The sequence below is a fragment of the Brugia malayi genome (assembly GCF_000002995.4).
Source record: "Brugia malayi strain FR3 genome assembly, contig: Bm_v4_ChrX_scaffold_001, whole genome shotgun sequence".
Lineage (NCBI taxonomy): Eukaryota > Metazoa > Nematoda > Chromadorea > Rhabditida > Onchocercidae > Brugia > Brugia malayi.
In genome coordinates, this window is record NW_025062479.1 from 1263060 (window position 1) to 1277724 (window position 14665).

At 30.8% G+C, this 14665-nt stretch overlaps 2 protein-coding genes across 2 annotated transcripts; one reads left to right on the top strand and one right to left on the bottom strand.

The window, feature by feature from the left end:
- Positions 1-1513: 1513 nt before the first annotated feature.
- On the bottom strand, positions 1514-1961 carry Bm9127 (repeat motif-containing gene, putative; the record flags this gene model as incomplete). The annotated part of the gene is made up of 2 exons (XM_043073218.1): positions 1514-1708; positions 1794-1961. 2 exons carry the CDS (start codon positions 1959-1961, stop codon positions 1514-1516), a joined length of 363 nt encoding a protein of 120 aa, XP_042929152.1.
- Positions 1962-3407: 1446 nt separating this feature from the next.
- On the top strand, positions 3408-4518 carry Bm17888 (Uncharacterized protein; the record flags this gene model as incomplete). Its single annotated transcript, XM_043073219.1, has 4 exons — positions 3408-3537; positions 3644-3810; positions 4021-4271; positions 4392-4518. 4 exons carry the CDS (start codon positions 3408-3410, stop codon positions 4516-4518), a joined length of 675 nt encoding a protein of 224 aa, XP_042929153.1.
- Positions 4519-14665: the final 10147 nt, after the last annotated feature.

Sequence of the window (14665 nt, forward strand, 5' to 3'; positions counted from 1 at the left end):
GACGTCCGAGGGATTTGACGTGACGATCCTCTCACCAACAATAAATGCAATATGTAAAAGGAAATGAAAGCTATACAGAAAGAATAGTAAGCTAAAAAGATTCACGAAATCATTTATTCATATTTTATGTTACAACTACCTTCGTTCACTTTAACCTTCTTTACAAAGAGTCGTAAAAAACTTCCTATTACAATAATTTATTGGAGCAAAACTGATCCGTAAACAGCTGAATCAGTTCTCTCAGGGCGAAATGACTAAATTCATTACTTCCTCATACAATCTTCCTTCAGTGCACACAGACTATACCCGAAAGGAAAAGGAAAGATACATTAGTAAGTGAAATTTGAAAGAATTTTTCATGGTGCGGAAAGTCATGATGCATTCTCTATTTTTGAGGTGCATATGACTCCAATGTGGCCTGAAAGACTAGCAGGTTTCAATAAAGTGTGCCCATGGGTAAAATGGACTCATTTGCTTTAAGGCAACTCATTCCGAGAGAAAAAATGTGACCCGGGCAAATGGAACTCATTAGCCTTGCAAAGTCACAAGTCTACAAGGAAGATACAATAAATAAGCCCACAACATGAGGATTTCGCTGCCACAATTACGCTTGCTAGGCCCGCTAGAGATAAACCACAACTTAGGATGTGGCCAGTTTCGTGTGCGATCGACCCAAAGGATATACTCGGTTTCACAAATTCAGTAGCGACAGGTGGAGGCAAAAGTAAGTAAAACTCGCATTGAGAGCTGCGTATAATTATTCTAGGAGATTATTTTTCAAAACTATTTCAATTTTTTGCTTCATCGATCGATTAAAATATGCTACTTTGGAAATACAAGTGGAAATGACATAAATCACTCTCCAATCACAATGAGTTAAGTGAAATTCCGAAATGTTCCGTGTGATCCTTCCAGTAATTCTTAAAAGCTAACCACAGCCCATAATACCTAAGATGGTCCATAAGATGTTTGGGAAATGAAGTAAGTGCAAACCGGCTAGTTCGCAACAGAAATACGGATAGACTAACACCGAATTCAGGAATACTGCCCGTTTTTAACACTGAACCACATTAAGTAGTTCGTTTTCAATTATGCGCTAAATTGCTGTGAGAAGTGCCACACCCCATTACGACGTTAAAATAGTGAGAGAACCACAATGAGTTAAATGAAACTTCGAAATGTGCTATGCGATCCTTCCAGTAATTCGTAAAGGGGATATAATGGAAGAGATTAGCAACAGCCCATAATACCTAAGATTAGCTATAAAATGTTCGAGAAATAAAATAGAGAGAAACCAAACCGGCTACTTCGCAACAGAAATTACTGAGAGATTAATACCAAATTTAGAAATGAGTTCACAAAATTTCACCGAAGGAAAAAACTGCTGGATAGAGAAATTGTAACATTATTTATCATAAACAATATTTTAGTAGCACTTACAATTTCAGGTATGCTTAAAAAGAAATGTTTAGATTTACAAAAAAGGGAAACCCATGAAACAAATAAAGGGTAACTACTGATGATTTTGTGCATCCGCTGCATTAGCTGCATCCACTGCATCCGCTGCTTCCGCTGCATTCGTTGCATTCGCTGCATCCGCTGGTGATAGTCCGCTCGGCCCCGTTTCGCCGTTAAATGCGTACAACTCATGCAGGAATTCTTCAATTTCTTCATCCGAATCACTACCATCCGACTGATTTTGCTGCATCTAAAATTAAGTTTTCGGAATAAATCTCAATTTTCCATGCAAATTCTGATTTCTAGCACTTAAATTTTTTTTTAAAATGACTTACGTTTTCCGGTGTTTCTTGGTTATTCGGTACATCCATTCTGGCGCGTTGCTCAAACTCCGATATCTTTTCTTCAAGCTCTTCGTTTTTCGCATCAATTTCAACAATGTGTTGCTGAATAGTTTCAAGCAAGGACGGTATTGAGTTAAAACCGAAGTTTTCGAATGCCATCTTAAACTGAAGAAGCCATCACGTCTTTCTTTCATAATTCTTCCAAATTAATTCCAAGAAGAAATTTGTTACTTTCTTAAGTTACAAATACCACTAATACTTCTTCAGAAAATAAATCAAACAACGATGTTATCCTCTAGAATTGTCCAGCAAAGCAGTTGCTAAGGAATGTGTTGTCAAATTTGATAAGTTCGGAAAAGAATGAGTGGAACTTAGTCTAAGTTGGATTTAGGCGGCGATACATAAAGGACTACTCAATCACATGAAAAGATGAAAATTTGATGTAAAGCGATATAAACCACAGAAAAGCTCTCTTAGACTTCAACCATTTCTACCCAGATCTAATGAACAACCAGATGGCGGGCAAATTTTGAACTCTCTATTCTCAATAAATCCCAGTTCATCTCCCCTTTTCACTTCCTCAATAAATACTTTTATTTACACGCAAACCATTTACTTGACAACTCGAAACCCACGTGATATGAAACAAAAGAAAGACAATTCGAAAAGACACCCACCTCACTCACCGAGAAAATAATGAAGTGAATGACTACTGGAGCTTGTTATATACTATTCTAAGAAGACGGAACATATGCAAATTTTCATTGAGTAATCTGTTTTGTTTCCTAATTTGATTGTTACCCGAATACTTGCCCACCCCCTTTGTGGCTTTTCCTGCCCAAAAGATTTTCTTGTATTTACCGGGATGAAATGACCTGTCGGAGTGTGTGCACGTATTTTAGCATTAATATTGGCAGAATGATTCGTTCGCTCGCTAATTTCTTCACATGAGTTCTCAAATGAGACTTTTTTAATTGATCATTAATATGAAATTAAATAGATGGCACATATAAAGAAGAAAAGTAATTTGCTGAGGTAAGAAAGAAGTCTTGAAAAAGTCAAAATTTGCATATGTTCCAGAAGTTTCTCCCTGACTATTTCCGCAGCTTCATGGAGTACTGTATAAAAAGGCTCTCACAGTTGTTCTTTTCATCTCAGTTATTTTTGCTGCGCTCGAACTCTCTCTCCAAGGCGCTTTTCGTTTCGTACCGCGTGGTCTCAGGGTGTTTAGGGGTTATAGAGCTTCAAGATGTTACAAGAAATAGTCGGACGCTTATGCTACACACAAACATACATTTACCCACGTACATGCCATGCCCAAACTGAACACATGCACACACACACACATACACTTACCCACGTACATGCCATGCCCAAACTGAACACATGCACACACACACACATACACTTACCCACGTATATGCCCACACACACACACACACATCTCATTCATTTTGAAACTTCTAGACAATATAGAGATAATATTCCATTTGATTCACTTCCTAAGCATTAATTATTGGCGGCATTTGTAACCGGAAAAAGTAGCCAGCTTATGGGATCAAATTGTGAGAGTTATAAGAAGTAATTTAATGATATTTATTTAGAATGGCATCTGAAAACAATACGGGGAGCAATCGCGACGATCAGAATGCTACACAAATTCAACCAATGAAGAAATGGAAATCCGTTTCCGACATTTATGAACCAAGAAGACTCACAGTAACTCTCAGTGAAGGTTAATTTACAATTATGTTTTCTTTACCTTCAACTGAAGTGTGATAACTTTTCTCATTTTACCCATAATTGTTCTTAAGTACTGCTTCATTTGCTGAAAAATTTAGGCACACTATCGCTTCCGCATCGCCTTGTTTGCAACGAAACTATCGGAGTTTTGGAGGAGAACGAAAAACTTAAGGCAGAATTATTTAACTTGAAGATACAACTGCTGTTGGTTAGAAAAAAATACCCATTAATGCTGGACGGAAACGGAAAAAATATGACCAAAAAAGTAATTCATACTGATTTGCTACCCATTCCTGATTATTTGCTGTTTTGAAGGAAGAGGAAGACGGAAAAGCAGGCTTATTAAAGTTGTCTTGAAAGCTGTTGATACTACTTTTTTAAAAAAAAACGTTACTTTTTTTCAAGTGCATTTAATATTGAAGCATTTTGTAAAGAAGAAAAAAACCAGTCCATAATTTTCTCTTTGATATTTCAGTATATAGATGCAATGATCGAACTGAACAATGCGAGAAATGAACGAATCAGACTGGAAAAAATGTGTTACGCACATGAGAAAAAGCTCAATGAACAAAGACGGAAAATGCGACGTGAACGAATCATTCACAAGAAGGAACGCAGAAATCTACTTAAGCAAAAGAGAATACTTAAATCGAAACTGAAAAATACCCTCCAGAAATTAGATGACAAATATGATAAGCACATGTCGCCGATACCGAACAAGGACACGTAGGTTCAAAAACTAAAGTAGCCTTATCATTTATTGCTATTTGCTAAGGTCCATTTGAACTTTTTTTCTTACATCAAAAAGCTGTAGTTGGCGTTCACTAATTATTCCAAATATTACAGAAAAACCGAAGAATTGAAATTGCGATTGTCGCTTACTAATCTTATTTTGGAGGAGGGGAATCTAACACCCTGTGAGATAACTGAACAAACTGGGAAAGACGAAGATGAGCAAGAAGAAGGATCATAAAGAATCAGGTTTAATTTCTTTTATCAGTGCGATATCATTGTCCTGAAATGCGCAAAATTTAATTAAATATAAAGTAAATTACAGAAGAGTATTTGAATTGATTTTAAAATGAGCCAAATGCTATCATAAAGATTTTATATACAGAGTAAGATATTGAAATTGTCATTAGACGGGATGTTACAATTTCTCTTACCATAGTACTTTCACAATTTTCCGCATTTAAAGAACAGAGAAGTATTTATGAAATGAACAATGATATTTTCAAATTCATAATGCTGTGTTCTTCCTTGCTTAATAAAATTATATAAATGATATTGTCAAAGTGATGAAGACTGCATCGTTTATTTCTGATCAAATATGTTGCTGTCGTATGATTGCTACTTTTGCTATTGTCACTTCTACCATCGGAAATGATCGAAATTCTGCTTGAAGTATTGCTTCATCACAGCAAATATCACCGCTGACAATGTTTGCGGTATAGGAAACAATGAAGTGAGCGGAATCTTCGTGGATCATCTTCCACAATGTATTCTTCCGGTACGCGGACAACATTCTTCACTATTCTCGGTCGTCCACCGGCACTGAAGCTAATCTGAAAGAGTTTCTCATGCTGCTACAACGCAATCTGGAACGTTATCATTCGGACATCTACACATATGTCCTCTGCTGACATTCGCCGTGGAAGATGAGCTTGCACGGCTCCAATATGGCCTGAAAGGAAAAATTTGACTCGGGCAGATGGAACTCATTAGCCTTGCAAAGCCATAAGTCTACCAGATACAAGAAACAAGTCTATAACATGAATATTTCGCTACCTTTAAGCTTGCTAGTTCTAGAAAACCACAAGTTGTCAGATGGACAAACAAAAGGACGAACGTTAGGCCTAGTCTAAAAAAGTCTTTGCAAACACCCGAAGGTTATACCCTGTTTCATAAAGATGAGAGAAAAAACTAGGTGAAACTCGCATTCGAAGCTACATGACAGTTTTGTTCAGGAAAATCCTGCATGACTAAGCAGCTTTCTTCAAAAACAGCATTGTTTTCTCCGTATGGAGAGGAGCCTAGAGAAGATAGCCTAGCCAAGACTCATCTCCACGTTCTAGACTTAAACATACGACTAGCCAAACAACACTCATTTGTAGTCAGTGATGTATTTTTTAAGTATCATCGCATCTCAACGGCAGACATGAAATTCAGTCCATTATCTGACTTGAAAAAGGGAAGAACACTTAGCATGTAAGCCTACATCGACAGGTTCCTGAAATTTTCCCTTGACCACCACCACCTTCGAGAACTCATTATATAAGAAAGTTCCAGCAGTCATTTTCTCTAGTCGCGTCGTTCCACTATCCAACAGAAACATACACGCACACACGTAAGCAAGTATACGCATATACACGTGCACTTGTACACACGTATGTATATAAATTACTGAAAAATACGAGAAAAAAACCAAATATAAAAAAGTTTTTTGTACATATTCCAGAGAATGGTATGGAAATATCTTATTTTTCCTATTTATAAAATAGATTAACCACAAATGAAAGTAATAAATTCAAGTAAAAACAACAATTTCTGTAAATTAATACATTCCTTTCAACTTATGTTCCTGTCGATATTAAATGATAAATAAGAAAAGTAAAAACTAACATTTACATTTCACTTTCCTCTTCGTATGTTCTATCTGTTCCATTCTGATTCTTACATCACTTGGAATTTAATTTTACTGCTATTCATTGCATTCAGTAAACAGTTAATAAATTTTCTATGCTCTTTTTGATAAAAAAAGATAGGCCTATCACTTTTGATCAATGCTGATAGTCACATTCTCAGTTCAGATTTGCTTATCTTATTGATTCGTTGAATAAAATTTTGCAAAAGTTTACAGCAATATATCATTTGTGATAGAGCAGCTAAAGATGAACGTAATACTTCCACTGAAATCTGCTAAAAATCCGATTTTTTTTGTATCATTTAGTAGCATTATTTCGCAGACAAGAGCGCTTTTTATAATCGTAAGAATTAAATATGCTTTCGAGTAAACAACAACAAAACTTTATCAGAAAAAAGAACAAACGAGTTCGAAAAAAATTGACTCCTGGTCGTATAGCGAGCAGTTTTTTGCGTAAACAATAATGACACCGATAAAAAAAACACCAAGAAAACAAAAAAAAAAAAAATGTTTTTTTCACAATTTTTTAATGATATAATAAATAAAAGGCACAAAATACTTCATAAACAATAAACATACTAATAAAGAACACCAACAAAACAAAAAAAAAAAAGAAAGACTGTTTACAACTTTTTCTTTTATAATAAAATAAATAAAAGAAGTTAGAAATGAACAATAAACATAAAACACTGCTAGAGAAAAATATTTTTCATATAGAAAAACGAATAAACGTTCCACATAGCTAATGCAATTACCTTTCATTTTCCTCACTCTATAAATGTTCAATTGTTTCATGTTTAGCTCAAAATCTTCATATTTACTCATCCTATCGTTTCGTTTTTATTTAAATATCTCCCACACTTCTAATCACACTAACTTCTTCCACACTTTTCCTAGTCATTAACATTCAACATCGATGGATAACAAGCCAAGAAGTGAAATTAAGAAAAATTTTTTTTTCATTATGAGCATTCCTACAGTATGAATGTTGATCGACGCTGATTTGATAATAGAGCACAAATATCCGTTTGTTATCGATCACGTGATTGTGAGATTAACAGCTCCCAACAATTCACACAATGCACACTTAAGAGTAAAAACCTAAAGCCAAAGTCGAAGTGGACCAAAAAGTATGAAAAACACAAAATGTAAATTAAAAAGAAGAATTAAAGTTTTGCAGTGAATCCTCTTTAACCTTGATTATTTTTCAGTTTTTACAAGTGTTTCTTTTTAGAATTTTAATTAGGATATCAGTGTAATTTTTCAAATATTCAAAGGTGTTTTCATTAATTTTTATTTTTTCTAGGAGTCCTTTTTGAATTTCTTGAGTTCCAGTTTTATTTTTAACTGTCCAGCTTTTTGCAAGCATATGTTTAAAAGTTTTTCCATTTTGATGTTTGATAAGTTAAATGTAAAAATTTAATTTCCTATGATTTATAGTATTAATAGTATTTTTTAATGATGAAACTCTTCCTGCTGCTTTTTTTTCTGAAGGATAAATTTGATAAAATAATGAACTTAAAAACTTAGTACTTTATCATTCTTACTGGAAAGCCAAATTGTTGAATACTGGAGCTGATTTGTCCTACTATAGCAATGTATTCCAAATACTAAAATACATGAACCACAAAACAATATTTGCACTAAAATAGATGAAAAACAAAAAAAGGAAAAAAAATTGCTATGAAAAAGATAAAAAATACAGTACGTAGATAGTGAACCTAAACAGAGGAAAACAAAACCGAATCTCATCCATTAAATTTTTTTGACCTTCGAGAGAAAAAACCAACTGTCCATAGACATAATATAAGATGTTACATAAAATTAATTTAACAATTCACTAATGCAACTCTCACAAGTGCGATTCCTTGTTAAAAACAGAAATAGCTGCTCCTTTGCTGATGAATCATAAATTTGATGAAATAATGTAAGTCAAAGAAAATTGAAAGAAACCAAATACAATTAGTGAAAATACTATAAACAAACAGAAAAATTGCTATAAAATAAAACTGCTTGATATTTCTTATACAAAGAAACACAGTTAAAACACAACGAAACGAAATTTTAGTAACTGCAATTAATAATTATAATTCATGAGTAATAATTATTTAAAAAATCTTTTTGAAATTTAAAAACAATTGCATAATAAATCGTCAAAAACAGACATAAACAAAAAAAAAAACAATAAACAATTAATGCAAATATCTAGTGAAACAAAATATATATCAATATTCTTCACTTTCACTCAAAAACTTGCTTGAATCAAAATATCTAACGTACGAATATAATCAGTGATGAGGTTTATACACGAAAAAGAAATTAATAACTCATCACATATTACTCATGAATTATAATTATTAATCGCAATTGCTAAACATGCATAAACTTTCTTAACATGTATAAATTCCTTGCCCAATAACTAATTTTTTTGTCTTTCTAATTTCTTTCTAATATGTAATTATTTTAAATTGTCATTTGTGCCAACTTCATTATTTTTTACTTTTCAAATTATTGTGTCCAAAGCTTTATTGGATCACTATACTAGCTTCATTCATCACTCAGTTTCGATTTTTTTCCTCAGCGATAAATAATTTTACTACGATTTTTAGCACTGTAGATTATTTTCTGTTTTTGTTTTTAATGAGCTTTGTGTTTTGTATTCCGATTCACCTTTCTCTACCTATTGTTTCATTTCAACTATTGCATATATTTATGATAACCTCACTTATTCAATTTTCAATGCATTTAATTCAATTTATTTCATCATTCATTACAACTTATAATTTGTGCATATGTTTTTCACACGTTGAGTTTTACATCCATTTCGAGTTCTTCACTTTTATGCATTTTATAATTACCTTCTAGTTTGGTTTTTTCCTTAACTGAAGATATTTCTTCCCCACAAATTTTATGTTTATACATTACATACACTACTAGTAATTTCATATGCTCATTCACTTTTTTTTTTGTATTATTTTTCTTTCACTTCATATTTCTCAAATTACTTTTATATGTCTTTTCTTAATGTCTCGTTTTTCATGCTTACTAACTGCATGTATTTTTGCTAACTCATGTGTATTTCATATTTTGCTTTTTATGTCTTCTTTCTATTCTGCAAACAGTTTTGCATGGTTCGTAGACATTCTATTTATACATATTTTATTACTGACTTTATTTTTCATGTTCTTTTTCCTCAACTCTATGATTCTCCGTAGTTGCTTTTGCATGGTTTTTCTAATATTGCATTTTTTTATTAACTGCATATCTTTTATGTTATATTTACTGTATTTTATGCTATTCATTTCAAATTCATTGCATTTTTTCTTAAACATTTTCCTTAATCTACTCATCTGTAATTTGTGCCTTTTGTAACCTTTGATCTACTGTGTCAACAATTTCACATGCATTTATCCTCATTCTATTTGCAGGTTCTTTATCCACATGTGACTAATAAGTGACTTCACTTTTGACGTTCCTTTGTGATTTTAATGCATTTAATCAAAGATATTTCACTTCCCAAAAAAGATGCACATAAATTGCACTTCTTGCATGTTTATAGCCACCTTCTTTATTTGATTTTTGCATACCTTTTCCTAACTGCATGTTCAATTCAATATCTGCATGCTTTTCTGATAACTTTTATGTATTTCATATTTACTGCATTTTGTGTGATATATTTCAGATTCAATCCATTTTTTTAAAATTAAATATAATGTACCTCGCCATAATCTGCACTTTTTATTCATGGTCTTCGTAATTTACTTCTGCATGTCCCTTTCTTAATTGCAAGTGCAAGTGTTTCTACTAACTGCATTCTTTTCTGCTAACTGCATGTGTTTTTGCTAACCTGTATGTAATTTACCTTTACTAAATTTTATATGATCCGTTTAAATTCAGTGCATTTCTTTAAATTGAAGATATTATGCCTCCCCATAACCTGTATCGTTCACCCCAATTTACTTTAACATCTTTTCCTTAACATTGTGATTTGCATGCATTTTTGCTAACCACATGTGTTTTTTATTTCATGTTTTTTGTATGTCTTTTTTTTTCACTCTGCATTTGACTTACTTTTGCATGTTTTTTCTTAACATTGCATTAGCTTTACGCATATGTTTCTACTAGCTAATTGCATGCTTTTCTACTAACTCAATCCGTGTGTATTTCATTTGGTTTCATTACATTTTCGGTTTCCACTTTATTATATTTTATCTTACTCAAAAATATTTTTTCTGATTATTTTTCTATTATTCCGATTTTCTAAATTCTAATTTCAAATTTACTCCTAATTAAAAATGAAATTTCCCCATAGTGAATTTTAATGAATATTTTTAAATTAGTTTAGAGAGCATAAAAAATACTAGTTTTTTTGAATTTATTTTTCACTCCTATTTTGTTTTTTTAGGAATTTGATAAAATTATATAATATAATTAATGTCAGTTTCCAACTCCTAACAAAATATATATTTTCAATATTTGATAGGTCATGTTGGAACTTTTTTTTCTGCTTATGATGAATTATTTTTTCACTATTTGGTAGTTATTTTCTAAAACTCGCGATTTTTATTATCGATGTGTTATAGTGCAATTTTTTAATTATCTAAAGACCAGATTGATATTTGAAAACTTTTTCCTTTCAATTATTGAAACTAAAACTTTATTTATTACAAATGCTTCTCATAATTGTTTGTTGGTTTTTCCTTTTTTACCTCAGTCTACTGCTTTTCATATTGTCGGAGTAGGTCAAAAAAAAAAAAGTATTAGCGCAAAAAAAGTGTTAAAAATGCCTAATGCTAATTGTATTTTTTCATTCTGTTATTTAAATTAATGTTGCATCTCGCATATCTATCAAAATTAATAAAATTTAAGGAAAATTAACTTTAAAACGAAGCAATAAATGAATTGGATTAGAATAAGTAAAGGTAAATTTTGCGTCAATTTCATAATTTTTTCAGCATATTCGGTGGTAGCATTAACTTCAAATAAACTGCTAGAAAACTGAAACATTATTTTACAGTTATTTGTCAATCTCAAGATTTTTAATCTTTTTTTCTTGAGAATTTTAAGTGAGTAAAATTCTTAAAAAAGTCACAATAATATCGAGACTGGTAACAGTATTAATTAATAAGTTTATATAAGAAAATTGTCTTTTTTTAAAACTTTTTTCTTTTGTCTTCATAATATTTAAACTTCATCAAATATGTCGAAGATTAAAATATCTTTCAAATTTCAATTTCACATGTCATGTATGCTATCAATTTTAGATATTAATCAATTTAAGATATCTTGATTATTATTTCACAGAAATTTTTAGTTTTTGTAACAGAAAATTTTTCTTTTTTTCGTTCGAGTCTATTTTGAGCAGCTTACTGTTTCACTTATTATCATTTGATTTTATCTGCTCTCACCTGGTACCACCTGCTACCAATTACTTATAACAACCATTTGCAACCACTTGATACTATCTACTACCACTCACTACATGCTACCACTTGCTATCACTTTCCACCACTTGCTGTTACTTGACACCACCAAGCACATCAGCTGATGCTATCTACTACCACTTGCCACTGTTTGCTTGGTAAAAGGGTAATAATGAAGGCTTATCAGAAATTTGCAACAACACTTTTACATAAAGCAGAGAGGGGGAAAATTCTTACCAACTTGTTCGTCCCTCGATCTGCACATTATTAATAATTTAGCAACTATAACTGAATAAAATTGAACACTGTTGATTGAAACCAAAAATTAAATTTGATTACAAGTGGAAATTTCAAATTAAGTTACGATAGATCCAAACAACACTTTCAAATTAGATCTGAAAGTATGCATATGACAATAATTAATTTAAAAAAGTAGAACTATAATCGATTCTTCCAACCTGTGATTATATGAGCTTTGCCAAACGTGAGCAGTTGATAAAATCAATTTGAAATTTGCTTGAATGATTGTTGGAATAGTTAGTATCACATCTTTCTATTGAAAATTAATATATATATATTTAATTTAAGATTGTTTCATGCAGAAGATGTGTAAAACTGTTTAATTAAAAATTTCCTAAATACTTGTTCACTGTCCGATAGTAATAACTATATCAATCATATTTTTAATGTCAATAAGATGAAGTACATAAATAAGTAAATACATAGGGTAAATGGTTTTCTGTCTTCATAGATGGATAAATGACTGAATGAATTGATAGCAATTCATGAAAGTGATCTCCTTTTTCGATAATATAAATTGCCTACATTTTGAATATATTAGGAAAGCATTCTGCTAAGTAAAAATTTCCTCTGTGCTTTATATTAAACCACATGACAAGCATGATCAAATTATTTTCACCCTCCTTTCAATAATTCTGTTTTCCTGTATTAAAGAAAAGTGAAAAAGTACGAAAACAAAAAAAACGGTACCTTTCATAATTTATTTTCTCTCTGTCACCTTTAATAATATTTGAGTATTGGATTTTAGATATCACAAGCATCGTTACAAATGTGAGAAAATTTAATAAAAATTACTTTATTATAATCGTTAAAGAAAAGTGAAAAAGTACGAAAACAAAATCATTTAATATCTTATGATACTAAGAAAATTCCTTCTGATTAAATATAAGTGAATTTTGCAGAAGTTGTGTTTATCAAATTGGATTCAATGCGATTGAAAAATGACTATAATTCAGATTTAACAAAATTTGTCAACATACTTGACATATATTATTGTTTTGTGTATAACATTGAACCATTCTTTCCAGTTACATTTGTTTTAATTTCAAATTATGATAAATGATGAGAGAAATTTGATATTATTGTAATTCTTGAATCGATCATCGTACTTTTTATAAAAAGTACAAATGCGGAAAAATTTCGCCCATCATAATCACCAATACTGTGTTTTCTGATTGATACAGAAAATCTACTGACTGATGGCATTCGTTAAAATAGACTTTTAGAGAATGATTAAAATGTTTCGAACATATTTTCTCTTTAATTATTAAAAATTATAACTGAAAATGATTCAATTCGAAAACTGCATTTCTTCTAATTCATAAATAATTCAACTTAGACATCATAATACATTTGCAGTATGATGACAGTAGATTTGATGAAAAATTTCTCGCCAAAAGCAAAAAAAGAAATGGGTAATTCACCCATTTCTTTTTTTGATAATAGAAAAATCACCCAGAAAAGCACAGTATTTTTATTAAAAAAATCATAACATAGAAGTAAAAAGGAAAAAAATGCGGGAATAATCAATAATTATTATGGCATTATTATTATTGCTGAGCAACAATAGGTAAACCTTGTATAAAATGAAAAACATTTTATCCATTATAGATAAGAATTTTTAAAAATATATGTATTTAATAAGTATATTAATGCATTCTTGTTTTTTTTTTTTTTTTTTGTTTTTGTTTTGTTTTGTTGTTTTTGTTCAAATTACCTATTTGATTATTTATTTATTTACTTTTTTCTTACAAAAAGTCATTTATTTGATGTCGTTTTTTGAGAGATAGCGTTTGTAAAAGCCTTAATTTCGTGGTATGACTTATTTTTCCTCTTTTTTTTTTTTAAAATCTCTTTGTTGATAAATTGATGATGTTTAGTGAATGGGCAATAATTAGAGAAAAAATGAGCTAAAACAGCAAAACAAACAAATAATTCGACCTTGTTTTGGTATGTTTTGAACAAAATCTAAAAGTTGAAAATTTCACTTTCTTCCGTCATCCATTCATAATAATAAATGTACGCTATAAATGTTTGAAAGAAATTGAAAAAGAAGTGGAAAAAATCATAAAATACCGAATAAAAATTTTTACATTTGAATGGAGAAAAACATTAAGGGACTGCAGTAATGTACGAATTTAAAAATTCAAAAGAAAACGAAAAAAAAAAAAAAAAAAAAAACAGCGAAACTGCAGATTACTAATAAATGGCACTGACGAAGAAAATCATATGTTTGAAATATAAATATACATTCTTAAGTACCGGCGATCTTGATTACAATTGGACATTCAAGATTACGAGACTTGTGGTTTTGTGAAATTTCCAAAAGTTTTCGTTATTAAGACTGTCGAAAGAACACAAACCTTCAGCAAATACGATTCTTGATATTTTTGAAATAAAAGTAAATGTCATGAATAGTTAAGTGAGATACGATTGTTTTGAGCTATTAGATACAAGCATTTGCTTATAGTACAATTAAATAAGTGTTTGCTGAAACCAATTAAATCATCCCTTTCGTCCCTTTAAATGCTATTCAATGATAAGTGACCTCTTTTTAGAAGTTTTCGCCCCTTTAAACGACGTATCATCAACGTATCAATGGAATTTTATATTTCTACATATTTAAATATACTTAAAAGTAAGAAATTATTTAGAATAGCTTACTTTTTAATCAAGTTTAATTAGAAAATCTTACTTTTCTATTCCATCTTAATAATTACCCTGTCACGTGAAAAAAAAAACACACACGCACA